This window comes from Phymastichus coffea, unplaced genomic scaffold (genome assembly GCF_024137745.1).
Source record: "Phymastichus coffea isolate CEN01 unplaced genomic scaffold, Cenicafe_Pcof_1.1 PCOF00135, whole genome shotgun sequence".
NCBI lineage: Eukaryota > Metazoa > Arthropoda > Insecta > Hymenoptera > Eulophidae > Phymastichus > Phymastichus coffea.
Genome location: NW_026706946.1, coordinates 447,919 through 459,883, shown reverse-complemented (window position 1 = coordinate 459,883; position 11,965 = coordinate 447,919). Strand labels below are relative to the sequence as shown.

General features: G+C 37.3%; 2 protein-coding genes across 3 annotated transcripts in view; both read right to left on the bottom strand.

Annotated features, from left to right (window-relative positions):
* Positions 1-288: 288 nt before the first annotated feature.
* Positions 289-3,658, bottom strand: LOC131671776 (tuftelin-interacting protein 11). 2 transcript variants are annotated; one of them, XM_058948486.1, is made up of 8 exons: positions 3,602-3,658; positions 3,406-3,541; positions 3,010-3,205; positions 1,716-2,819; positions 1,432-1,628; positions 926-1,354; positions 713-858; positions 289-636 (listed from the first exon to the last, which is right to left on the bottom strand). In XM_058948486.1, the coding sequence occupies exons 2-8, from the start codon at positions 3,512-3,514 to the stop codon at positions 376-378; spliced, it is 2,442 nt and encodes an 813-aa protein (XP_058804469.1). In that variant the 5' UTR covers positions 3,515-3,541; positions 3,602-3,658; the 3' UTR covers positions 289-375. The 2 variants fall into 2 exon arrangements, with proteins under 2 accessions (XP_058804469.1, XP_058804470.1); XM_058948487.1 differs by having other exon boundaries at positions 3,406-3,551; positions 3,602-3,655.
* Positions 3,659-6,065: 2,407 nt separating this feature from the next.
* LOC131671798 (dynein axonemal heavy chain 1-like) overlaps positions 6,066-11,965 on the bottom strand; it is a 51,755-nt gene continuing 45,855 nt past the window's right edge. The window contains exons 49-59 of the mRNA XM_058948522.1: positions 11,725-11,918; positions 11,497-11,651; positions 10,739-11,105; positions 10,148-10,327; positions 9,789-10,040; positions 9,408-9,560; positions 8,520-8,788; positions 7,330-7,556; positions 7,078-7,259; positions 6,873-6,996; positions 6,066-6,323 (exon numbers count right to left, since the gene is read on the bottom strand). Coding sequence (XP_058804505.1) covers positions 6,106-6,323; positions 6,873-6,996; positions 7,078-7,259; positions 7,330-7,556; positions 8,520-8,788; positions 9,408-9,560; positions 9,789-10,040; positions 10,148-10,327; positions 10,739-11,105; positions 11,497-11,651; positions 11,725-11,918 — 2,321 coding nt within the window. The 3' untranslated portion in view covers positions 6,066-6,105. The remainder of the gene's footprint in view (positions 6,324-6,872; positions 6,997-7,077; positions 7,260-7,329; positions 7,557-8,519; positions 8,789-9,407; positions 9,561-9,788; positions 10,041-10,147; positions 10,328-10,738; positions 11,106-11,496; positions 11,652-11,724; positions 11,919-11,965) is intronic.

Sequence of the window (11,965 nt, the reverse complement as noted above, 5' to 3'; positions counted from 1 at the left end):
ATTACATATACAGGAGAGTAAAAAGACGACATAATATTTGCATCAAAGATAAAAAGCTACTATTTCAAAGATAGTTGTAGAAAATGGAGTTTTGACAAATTTTTAATTCAAGCGCAAACATTTATAACATTGTAGGTTTTAATAGGCACGATATAAAAGATTTTCCAATTACCTCGAACGAAAATAAGTATTGGAAATTAAAAATACGCACAGTTACTATTCTTACAGACTGAAAGGTTAGATCATTCTCTTTTTTTATAAAATAAAGTTAATATGAGTTTTCGAAATAAAAATATTTATTATAAAAGTGTTATGTACAAGTAAAACGATTTATGTGTGTGTGTGTGTGTGTGTGTATATCGTTGAAAAATCATATCATTTAATTGTAACTTCGGCTATATCTAACACAGTGTTTAGGCTCATTGGCATCCAGGTTGATCCGTTTTGATTAACAAATATAGTATTCTGATCAATGCATGCTTTAATGTTGCCAATTTTATAGATTTGTTTGCCGTCATGAAAGCGATTATTCATTGGCATAAATAATATGCCTCGCTCTTCACACCTTCGCTCAACAATGTCTTTAAAGCCACTTGGAGCATTGGCGTGATTTGACATAAGTACTTCTTGTAACCTCTGTAAAAAAGGAATATATGATTAGATATTGACTCTGATTATGTGTGCAAAAGTAGCAAATTAACAAAAGCATTACTTCTATCCTTGGTTGTTGCATAGCGGTTACTTGAGGTTGACGCTCCAACGTATTTAAATATGAAACTTGCTCTACTGATCCTGGTTGCAGCACGTCTGACGTGTTCACAGCTCTCATCATCATTTCAAGGGCTTTGCGGAAATGATCTAAAAATGTAACATAGACTTTAGAATTATATTTAAAAAACTATTTAATGAAAAATAAAACGTATACCTTTAATTACTGGTTCAGCAAGGAGTTTATCGCTCAACATTCCTTTCCAACCTGTGTACCAATTAGTGACTTGCTCGTAATTCGGAGTATGATTCAACCATAAACCAAGTGAGTGCAGCCACTTAGGGAAAAAGAATTTATCAAGCAATCCAGTCATACTGTGTATAGGCAGCGTATCTTTCCAATCGTAGACCCAATGCCAATGATCCAAATGCTGCTGATGAGGATTGATAACCAATTCTGACAGAGTCATCTGCAGCTTAGGAAGAATATTTTTAATCAAAAACGCATCCATGTCACCTTTCTTGAACACTTGCTGCCAAGGTTGTAACATGAGTCTTGCAGATTGATCAGATGGATGCCACGCCTGAAGAGCAAAGCTTAGTTTCCTTCTAATTATTGGATATATTTGCGTGTCCATTCGCGTTTCTATAAAATATTTAGACAAATGTTAATAAATGTGTTGATTGAAGAATGAGCTAAATAATAAGCAAAAGTATACTTACTCATCAATGGTAACCATGGGTGAATCCAAGTATGAATTGGAACTGTATCGGTAACTGGATTCCATTCTTCTACTTCTTCTGTTAGTTTTGGAAGAATAATATTCTCAAGAATGTTATCCATGATCCAAGGTGACAAAAGAGGTAACCAGTATTCGAGCAAATCAATCAAACCTTCTGGTTGTCTACAGGCCCATTCTCTGAAAAAAAAGAAATGTTCAATTAATTGTCTATTTAATTAGAATTTAGAAATGTATTTGACATATGAGTAATAGGTTGATACATACTGTACAGTTCTTCGAACACATGGCATCCAAGCATGCCAAATAAGTTGTTCGTATGGATTCATAGATCTAGTTGTTTGATTTAATCGTCCGTATTCTAAAATATCTTTCCACTTCTTAAATAGCTGTAGAGGTAGTTTTGGCTGTAACAATGGCCTCCAATTTTTTAGATAATCTATGGTTTTTGGTATAGCTAAGCTACTAGCCATATCGCCAAGTCCATAAGTCTTGTATTCTTCATAATGTCTTTCTTGTAACTCTTTGAATGCCTCTGCCATTCCTTCTAATGTCATTTTATTGTTATTGTCAACCAAGCTATCAACTATTGCTAATGTGTCTTGTAGTGAATCAATTTTCAGTGCACTCTGGTCTCTGATTGTAGCCAAACTTTCTTTCTCTGCTTGGAGAGCAACAATTCTATCTGCAAGATACCTTTGCTTTCTGTCATTTTGAATTATATTTTGTTCACAGGTGTCAACTATCATATCTAAATTATGCATCAGTTCTGGCAATGAAAAGTTAACACCCTTCTTTTTCTTATCTGTTGATGGTACATCGTCCTCAACTTGATAGCGTTTGGCCAATACTTGGTAACCTTTGAAGATCTTTTGTTCAGGCGTTGTCATATCAATAACATTACATTTCATAATATCTGTATTTATGGCAGGTGTTTTACTATTCCTCAACTTTCCACTTTCAATGACTTCATCAACAGTTTTATACTCGTACTGATTTTTCTTATTGTCTCCCTGTTCCTTTTTTCTCCACTGTGAGGTTTTAGGTTTCTTGGGAATGTCATCTTGAGGCTGGGATTTTAATTCTAATATTTTAGTTTTTTTCTCAGGACCATAAGCTCCAATAGCACCTCTACCTTTACGGAGTTGAGCTTCAATTGGGGCATTGATACCTTGCAAATCTTTCCCTAAACCTTTTCCTGGCACAAAACCCATTTGCAACATCAGTTTTGAACCGATACCTTTTGTATAATTTTCCCAATTGCCAACATTGCTTTGGCTTGCTTGAGTTCTTTTCTTTCTCAGACCAGCAATGTCATTACCAAACATTGCTCTTTGATTCTTGGCTCGTAAACTTGGTCCTTCATCATCGCTATGAAGGTAATTTTAGTTATTTATTAGCTTAGTTAAAATTTATTATAAATATTTTTATACTAATTCTCATAGAAAGTTAAATAAAATTCTTGCTGAACATTAACTGTAAAATTACTATTTTGAAAAATATATATTTAAAAAATATATTACTTATAAGTTCTAAATTATAATTATATTTGATAATATACCTGGAACTGCCTTTATGCCTTGAATTATCATCTTCTTCATCCTCTTCTTCTTCTTCCTTTTTTTCCTTGGGTTTTCCAGCTTGTTGAATTCCACCAGCAACGAAGCCTATTGGTGCAGAGTAATCTTTTCGTGTTTTTGTTCTGCTGAAACTCGGCTTAACTTCCTCTTCATCTTCGCTATCACTTGCCCATATTCCTGAAAATACAAATAATTAGCATTTATAATTCAAAATAAATGTTTCATTAAATAATTGCAAATATTTAACTCAAATGTGTGGTAAAACAATTAAAAATCAGATAAAACGTGGATAAAAATGAGGTAAAAGTGATTTAATTTCAATTTTATTTAACGTATAATAAGGAGAATTAAGGTAGTAGACTAAATTAACATCATACCAAGCATTTGTTGTTTCTTGGACATTTTTCGCCGAACGCGATTCGGATTGAATTCATTATCCAAATCATAATCCGTGATTTTGAAAGCCTCGAACTCTTCATCCGACATTTTGTCAATTTATTTTACTAAAAGTGTCTGCAATCAACTAATTATTAATAATTGTTAAATAAATGTAGAGTGCATTATTATATTTACGTGTAAAAACTTTAGGTTATATTTTGAAATTACAGCAGATCAGATTGCACATCAACCATAAACCGAGAAACGAGAATGAAAAGAATTGATGCGCATATATATATATATATATATATAAATATCGATGTATCAAAAACAGAAAAAGCCGCGAAATTAAAAATTTCAAAGTTAATATTCAAGTTGTTTATTATTACAGATATATTAGAGCATAATTCAAATTCATAATAATATATTTAAAAGAAAATTAAAAAATCCGATAAAATTAATGTTTTCAATTTTGTAAAAAAATTTAAGGAAAGAGAAAATTCAAAATTAAATAATCAAAATGTTATGCTTATTAAAATATATCTTTATTCAAGTTTTAAATTACAGCAAACAAACAAAATTTTTTTCATATACTTTGCCATTTAGAATGATGAACGGAGGTATTTTTTCAATAAATAAATGATATTAGTGATGTAGCAAAGTGTATGGTTGTAATTTAAAAACTTACAATTAGTGATATTCGAAATATTAAACAATGAAAATTGAAATAGTTGTTGGCTTGTAAAAGCCGTTCTAATAAAGACGTCGTCATGAAACTTTTTTCTCAATGTACTCGAAATAAGCTTTACTTGTTCCAAAATTTCAAATAAAGCCTCGAAAAGCCACCGTTGATATAATACTATATTTATTGATAAGATTTAGTGCGATTTATAATTCTATACTTTAGAGCGAACAAAAATATTTGTTAGGGTCCGGGCATGTTTGATTCGTTATCAAAATCGTGGTCGCGGTAGCGATACGCAAGCCAGTAGCATAAGGGTCTGTCTCCATAGGGCCTGCCTGAGTCCGTCCGAGCCGGCCGAGATTTTTTATGGGCACGCCATCTCTATAATTTCGTATCCAATGGCGAGTTTCATAGTGAATGACTGCGTTTACATAAACGAGCCCGATCGGACGCAGCCAATACGAGAAACGCATGAACACGAAATTATAGAGATGGCGTGCCCATAAAAAATCTCGGCTGGCTCGGACGGACTCAGGCAGGCCCTATGGAGACAGACCCTAAAATAGCTATGAAGCCGAGGATCTCGTTCAAGGGTCTTACTGTGATGATGGTCACGTGCACTTAGACGTTGCGCAGTACATTGTGCACAGATCTGTCCGTCACAAGGGGAATATTAATATTGTCAATGGAGTAACTGATCGATGTTAATTAGTTTTGTGACGGACACGACAACGCATAATGTACCGCGCAACGTCCAAGTGCGCATGACCGATATCACAGTAAGGCTCCTGGTCGAACTAAACTTGGATCAAGTCGAAGACATGCGCTGCACAGTTCTATGCTACAAAAAAACTATGGAATATATAGTTGCTATTGGCCACTAACTTCGAGAGAACCCCGGCAGGGGCGTTATTGAAGTAACCGCTCCAAGTGCTCCAAGTGATCGATTTATTTAGATACGTAATGTTTTAGACATGCTATTATTACATTAAGTGACATCATAATTTGTTTAAAATATTGTTTATTATAAAAATAATCATCCTTGCAATAATAAATAGTAAAGTAGGTTAAATAAATTAAATAATACACAAAAAATCATTTTATTCGTTTTAATGTAGTGTAAAATTCGTATGCTCGTTTGAATAATAATTCGATTTTATTTTGTGTTTTACAAATAAATGAATATCACTCTCAATTTTTAAAACTAATTAATATTTTTTTCAATACATGCATACACGTATACAAACTCATAATACATAAGTTAAAATAAATTGACATTGTATACTGTGAATCTTTGAACACTTTGATGGATCTATATCGGATACATCGGATAAATCTGAGAATCAGATAAGACTGTAAATCTCGAGGCCTATAATAAAAGGTCAACGTCGTAGAAGAATCAGTCAAACGAACGAGCTAACGTTGTTATAAACTACGTGTTCGAAATAAAATATCACACATAACTAATACAGCGAAATTGGATTTTGATCGTCGTAAAGGAAAGTCGAGCATGAGAGAAGAAAGACAAGTGCGGGCAATGTAAATATATTAGCGTTATAAAAAACGTGTGTATGTGTTGTTAGGGACGCTCTTTTCAATTCTTTTTTGCAATTTAATCTCGTTTCTGCGGCAAGGACGTTGTCAGCTGCGCTGTGCTATATACTTCAGCAGTCATGAATTTCGCAAGCATTCGTTATACGTGAAATTCACATAATCACTGATGATTATCGTGTGCCAGTCATTAACTGTTTTGGCATAATCTTCATAATTTTTTTTTGTCGGTAACGGTTTCAGTTCTTAGACGTGAGTACGAGGAACGATGAATATGAATGACGAATAAAACGCATCTTTGATATTTCAAATTACCTTCCGTAATCCCGCTGAATCTCGAATAGTCAAATATTCTATTGACTCCAAATAAAAATCAAATGTAGATTTATTTATTTATTTTCAATTGGTCGTTTGTAGATAAGCCTGCAAATGAACAGTCGGAGTAAGAACCAAAATACGCGCTTCAAAAGTCCAAAGAGCAGATGAGAGCTACGCCGCGCGTCGTCCAATGTGCTGGTGGTTCACGACTCGGGATTTCCATGGAGAGTACGAAGTTGGTCGAGTGTCCGGTGGTACTGAGAGTGCCAGCGCGCAATACCGTTTTGTAAACTGGACATTCGTAAATGCCAGTCGTGGCTTTCTGATGGTTCACCTCTGGTATCATCAAGATAGGCCGCATTTCTGTTGATTGGTTATTTTCTTGATAATTATTTTCTTCATAGACATTGAAGTGGCAAACAATCGAAACCTAGGTTTTGCGCAATAAAAGCTTGAGTACTTTTTATTTTTGAAATGGTGCAAGCTATAAAGTAGTCAGGTTCTCTTCCGCTAGAAGTTAGTACTCTTCAAATGAATGGAACATTTAACGGAGCTCCCAATTGCGCAGAACCCTTCGGTTAATTGGCGCCAATTTAACGAAATACTTGTGAATGCTCTCGCAGCGTCAAGTGGCATAAGTCAACCGTAAACTGTTCACCTAGACTTTGAAGCGCAAAGGGGAATTCGTTCCATGAACGAATCGGAAAAAGAAATACACGCGAATAAATCTGCCGTGGATGATAGTAGCGATTATCACCGGTCATTTACTCGTACAGAAAGTACCTGTAGAAGTGTCTCGAGCAAAACAAAAGTTGTATTGTTTAAACAATTTTCTGATAGACTGATAGTGAATTGATGCAATGTAAAGTAACGTGAATTATATTATAAACGAGTAAACGTATAAAAGCGCACCAGTAAATAATTCCTTGGGCAATGATTCAGCAAGTGACTCGCCATCCCAACGGCATCCCTCGAGAAACAGGCCGTAAACAGCGCAGCCATTGCTAGGTCGACTAATCGGCTTATCCTTCAGCACCTGCTTCGCCACGTACGCGTCATACACTCGCAAATGTAAAACCGAATGAAAACTTTCCGAAGTCGAATGAGTTGCGCCTACCTCGAAAGCAAAATCAATCGAGTCTATAGAAACCCTGTGCTTCCGTGCGAAGTTCTGCAGAGTGCCGGTGAGAAAAGCTTGCGGAAAGTAGAAGCCGGAGATCCAGAAAGCCGTCGGTATACCGCCGTCTTGCCAGCTCTTTATAAACTTGATGCGCTCGTTGAGGTCGACAACCCAGGCTCCTTTCGAGGTGTATAGCTCATACGTGTCAGCCATGGTCGAGTAGAGGCTTTTCAATGCATCTATATTTACCGAGAGGTTTGAGTGACGCGAAGCCGCGGCTTTGCCAGTTTTGAGGTACGCGATTGATGTACAGACTAGCAGCCATCGCCTCCAACTTCTCTGACATTACCACTAAGCCTTTCAAAGCTCGGTCTAAAGCTTGCAAGCTGCTCGCCATCTCGCCAACAAGTCCATTGTAGCGCTCGGCTTCCTGGTAGAGCACTGTATTCAGTGACTCCTCGTACGAGACTGGATACCTGACAACATTTTAAAACCACGTTTAAAGCCTTTTCATGCTCAAGCAAAACTTGTTTGCTGCAGAGTCGAGAAGTACATCCCGAAAAGTTATTCGGAATAAAGATAAAGCGATTCCGCAATCATTTTCTGAGCAACGTAAGCACTTGAGGGCTCTTATCAATACCCGTAGCACGCTAAATAGAAAGCAAATGTCCTGGTTTCCCTTCAATGCTTTGTCCCAACCAAGTTTATTTGTCACACGAATAGAAAATAATCGATAAATATTAACGTCAAGATTACGACTATTTTACGAACAATTTTTCCTGTAAATAAGGAGTATATAAAATAGTTCTACTTGCTATGGATATTTGCTGATTGATTTCTTTTCGACTGCCAACTATCACCTTTTCGCTTATGCACATTAGTTAGGCAAGCGCCGCTAATTTCACGTCATTTATTGTTAGTGTGGTATTTAATACTAGTGGGATGGGTGGCACAGAGCTATCTATCACCTATTATCCTACTTATGGGATATTGATGCTATTGTTGCTGCAGTTGCTTACGTCTTCGATGAATGACGTTTCTATGTAAGTGCAAATGCAACGCATGCGTAATTTATCATCTAATTGCCAATTGAAAATTCTAAGGATAATCGAAATTGGTATCCTCTCGTTAACATGGTCGCATAGAATTGCGAATTAATAGAATTCCTAAATTCACTTGATGCCAGTGAACAGCTCGTCTGAATATCCGAATCGTCAATAATATCGATTGCCAAGCTACTGTGGAAAGAAAATTATTCTTGCTCAGCTTTTCACAGCAGACAGTAAAATTTTAAATGATACTAAAATGACATAAAACGTGCAATGAAAAACTTGAAAAGATTGGCAGCTAAGAAATTTGTTCGAGATAAGAAAACTAATAGACCTAAGTAGTAGTTTGATACAAAACACGCCTATTGGCTGTTGAATGTACCGACTTACCTTTCCTGGATGTTTCTCAGGCTGAATTGTTTAGGTAAGCTTTCCAATATGCTTTGCGCAAGAGCAGCGACAACCTCGTCCATTCCGCTAACAGCACTTCCAATTTCACGCGGCTGTAAAACGAGAAGCGTAGCCAGGCAGGCATAGGTTTCCGCTTGAGCGTAGCTTATATCGGCGTTTGCGTGCAAGCCAAACAGTCCAGGCTCGTCGTTTATTGGAAATCTCTTAACGACATCCACGTATTCTGGCAATTCCGTGTCCGTTGCTGGCTACAAGAGAGAACCATTGGTTCAATTAACAATTGCGATGATAAATGGCTTGTGGAATTTAGCATTCGCGGGATGCTGAATGGCTCTTGAAAGTATACTTGAAGACTCGTTAAGATTGTTATATCACACTGTATGATATACATGCACCTAGCTAGGAAAAGCGTCAATTAAAGAATATTATTGAATAAGAATGACATAAGAGGCATTCGAACGAATAATCAAATGATAATTATTACAACTACAACCCATCGTAATCATTTATTAATAAATTATCGGAGAATTCGGTCAAAATAGAAACGTACAATGTAAGCATATACTATGAGTAATATCATCGAATAGCAACATTCTAATAAAACTAGCTGGTTAAACGTTTCCAGAAAAAAAATAGATGCTTGCAAAATAGCTGTATCTAGCATCGTTTAGATTTTTAAAAGAGTGGCATGCTCGTTAAATATGTTACGAGCGAAAAATCCTGCACTTTCCTATATCCCTGCCGTAAAGACGTAAAGACCATACAAGAGAAAAAACTGATAACATATCTGAAAAGCTAGATGACCAGCCGATTTGAAATTTGTGTGCCGAAATGAAATGTTACAAGTTTAGCGATGCGTGTATTTACTTGAACGTAATTCCCATGCGGGTCGAACTTGTGCCCGGGTTGCAGCACTCTCTCGTTATAAAAGTATTCGAGTATCGTCAAAACGCATCTTCGATCCCAGTCATCGGTTATTCGGCCGCCGTAATTTATGTGGCCAGCCGTGTAGATCAATACCTTGCTCGGAAATGCATTATCGATTAAATTATCTCGACGAATCGCTCGCAGTTACAAGCATAATTCAGAATGGCTTCTTCAAGTTGCTACGCAGATTTTATTTCAATTGATCGTTGAATTTTCAAAAAATCACATGTTCATCGTTAACGCAACAAACATTAGAGAGTCTAATCAGTTTTACTCGACACTGAAAAAGTAATGACTTGTACTTATGACATTTAAAGTTACCTTGTAAGGCGTCTCGGCGTATTCGAGCAAGAACATACGCAGCTGCGACATGCAAATTTTAAGATCTCCATCGGTGAACTCGTACGGTATATTAAATCCTAGGGGTCCGAATTTACGTCTCTCAAGTAAGACCGAATGAAATAAACACAGAGAATAAACGAGGGGTTTGAAGATGGCGAGCTTCGGATGCTCCGAGGCAAAGAAGTCCTGCATCTCGCTAACTTGAGTTGAGTAAGCACGAAGTACGTTTGCCTGTTTCCAAGCGGGTCTTGATTAGACAACAATACAACACGAAGATACGAGACGAAAGATGCAGATTAGAGCGAGAGAAGAGAAGAAAGCACGAGACAAACGCTCACCTTGACACCGCGAGGTGGCTCTATAGTCATTTTACTTCCATTCTGTAGGATATTAACGGGAAAAGTAGCGGAGGGCATCGACGTAAGCCATAGACGAAAATCTCGGTGGGTGGTGTCTGGCGGTAACCTTTCCACCAATATCTCCAACGAGGGCATCCAACTTGGTGCCAGGTGGCAATTCTGTAACGTGTATATTACCAATTCAGAGGCTAGCTCGCTTCAATATTGCGAGAGCTTCGCATTCGACCGGTAACTTTTGCGCGATCTATCGACATACTCGCGGCATCCTTTTTCAAGATTGATTTGTGCGTGTGTCTCGTAAAACCTGGTTTGCATGTTCAAGTATAGGTGGTAGAAGAGAGTTGCGATACGTGTCAATTCGCTGCCACATCTCGAATTTGTCTCGAATATTGGCATATTGCAGTGACAATTCGTTTCGAATCTTCGCGTACGAGACTGAGGATAAAACGATAACGGAAATGAAGGAAGCTCTTGTTCCCTCGAATGGTCATTGCGCGACGATTTCGCTCGATGTCAAGTGTAACATGGGTAGCCACGGGAAAAGCGAATTCCCAGAAAGAATTTCGGTACCTGGAAGAACAGCCAGTTGCCAGCTTCGGTCGCATGCTTAAGCATCAATTCAGCACGAGGACCCTGACCTTGACCCAGTGATATTGAGTTGAGCTTCCGCGACATTTTCAACTTTTCAGCGAATTTATACAACTCGGAGGCTGGATCAGTGCCGCTTGATAATACGAAAATCAAGGGTGTCGTACAACTCGATTCGCTGTAGATTGAATCGAGGCCAGTGGTTTGCGGCTCGATAAATCGTTTGCCCAAGAACTTGCTTATGTAACGCTGAATGGCGTTGGTTACTTTGTCGGCGCGCAAACACTTCAATAGGATCATCTTCTCAAGGTCGTTCAGTTCCGACTCCCACGGTTCCGGATATGTTGCTCTAAATTTACTCTTTTATTACTACTATCTTTTCAATGAAAAGTGAAATGATAATGCACACTGTTAACTTTCCCCTCACTTTCTATACGTAGTTTAAGTTTATTTTTATTATGCGCGAACAGCACTTGAATCCGATTTCATCGTAAAATAAAATCAACTTATTTACTCATTACTTTGTTTTCGCGAGTATTGCTTCAAGTCAAGCTTTACCAGCTAAATGTTTATTTGATGATTACTGCTTCTAACGTTATCACGTGAAACGTTAAATCTGAATCTGTGCAACGGCTTCATCACAATTAATGAAAAATATATATTTTGCGTAAACTTGTGTGATATTTAATAAAGGTAAATAATCGATTTCAATTTTCAAGTCTCCTTCAAAAATAACTTACATTTCTGGTTGATCCGCATCGAAAATCTCTTTGAATTGGCGAATCGATTTGTTGAACGAGGGTAAGAAGTTGTAGAACTTGGTTAGCACCTGCAAGGACTGTATTTCCATCCAAGATCGTTGGGTTAGCCAAGCAGTTGCAGGATTTGCCTCTTCCTTGAATAAGAGTTTCTCTTTTGGTTCAATTGCGAAAGAATATTCGACAAGCTGCTTGAGCGTAATTTAATACCGTTGGAGGCTTCGCACCCGACAGTAAGAACCTCCACTCGACAGGATTGATCAGCTCGTCGTGCATTTGAATCCTGATGCATAAAAGGAAAGCGAAATGCAGCTTATGACGCTCGAAGAGACTGCGGCAAACGTTGCCGTAAAGCGAGAACGTGAAGTAACCATTGATATTATTCACGCGAATTGCGACGTCTTCTGTGAAATAAAATTAGGCCGTTGATTAATTAATTCAATTGACCGTG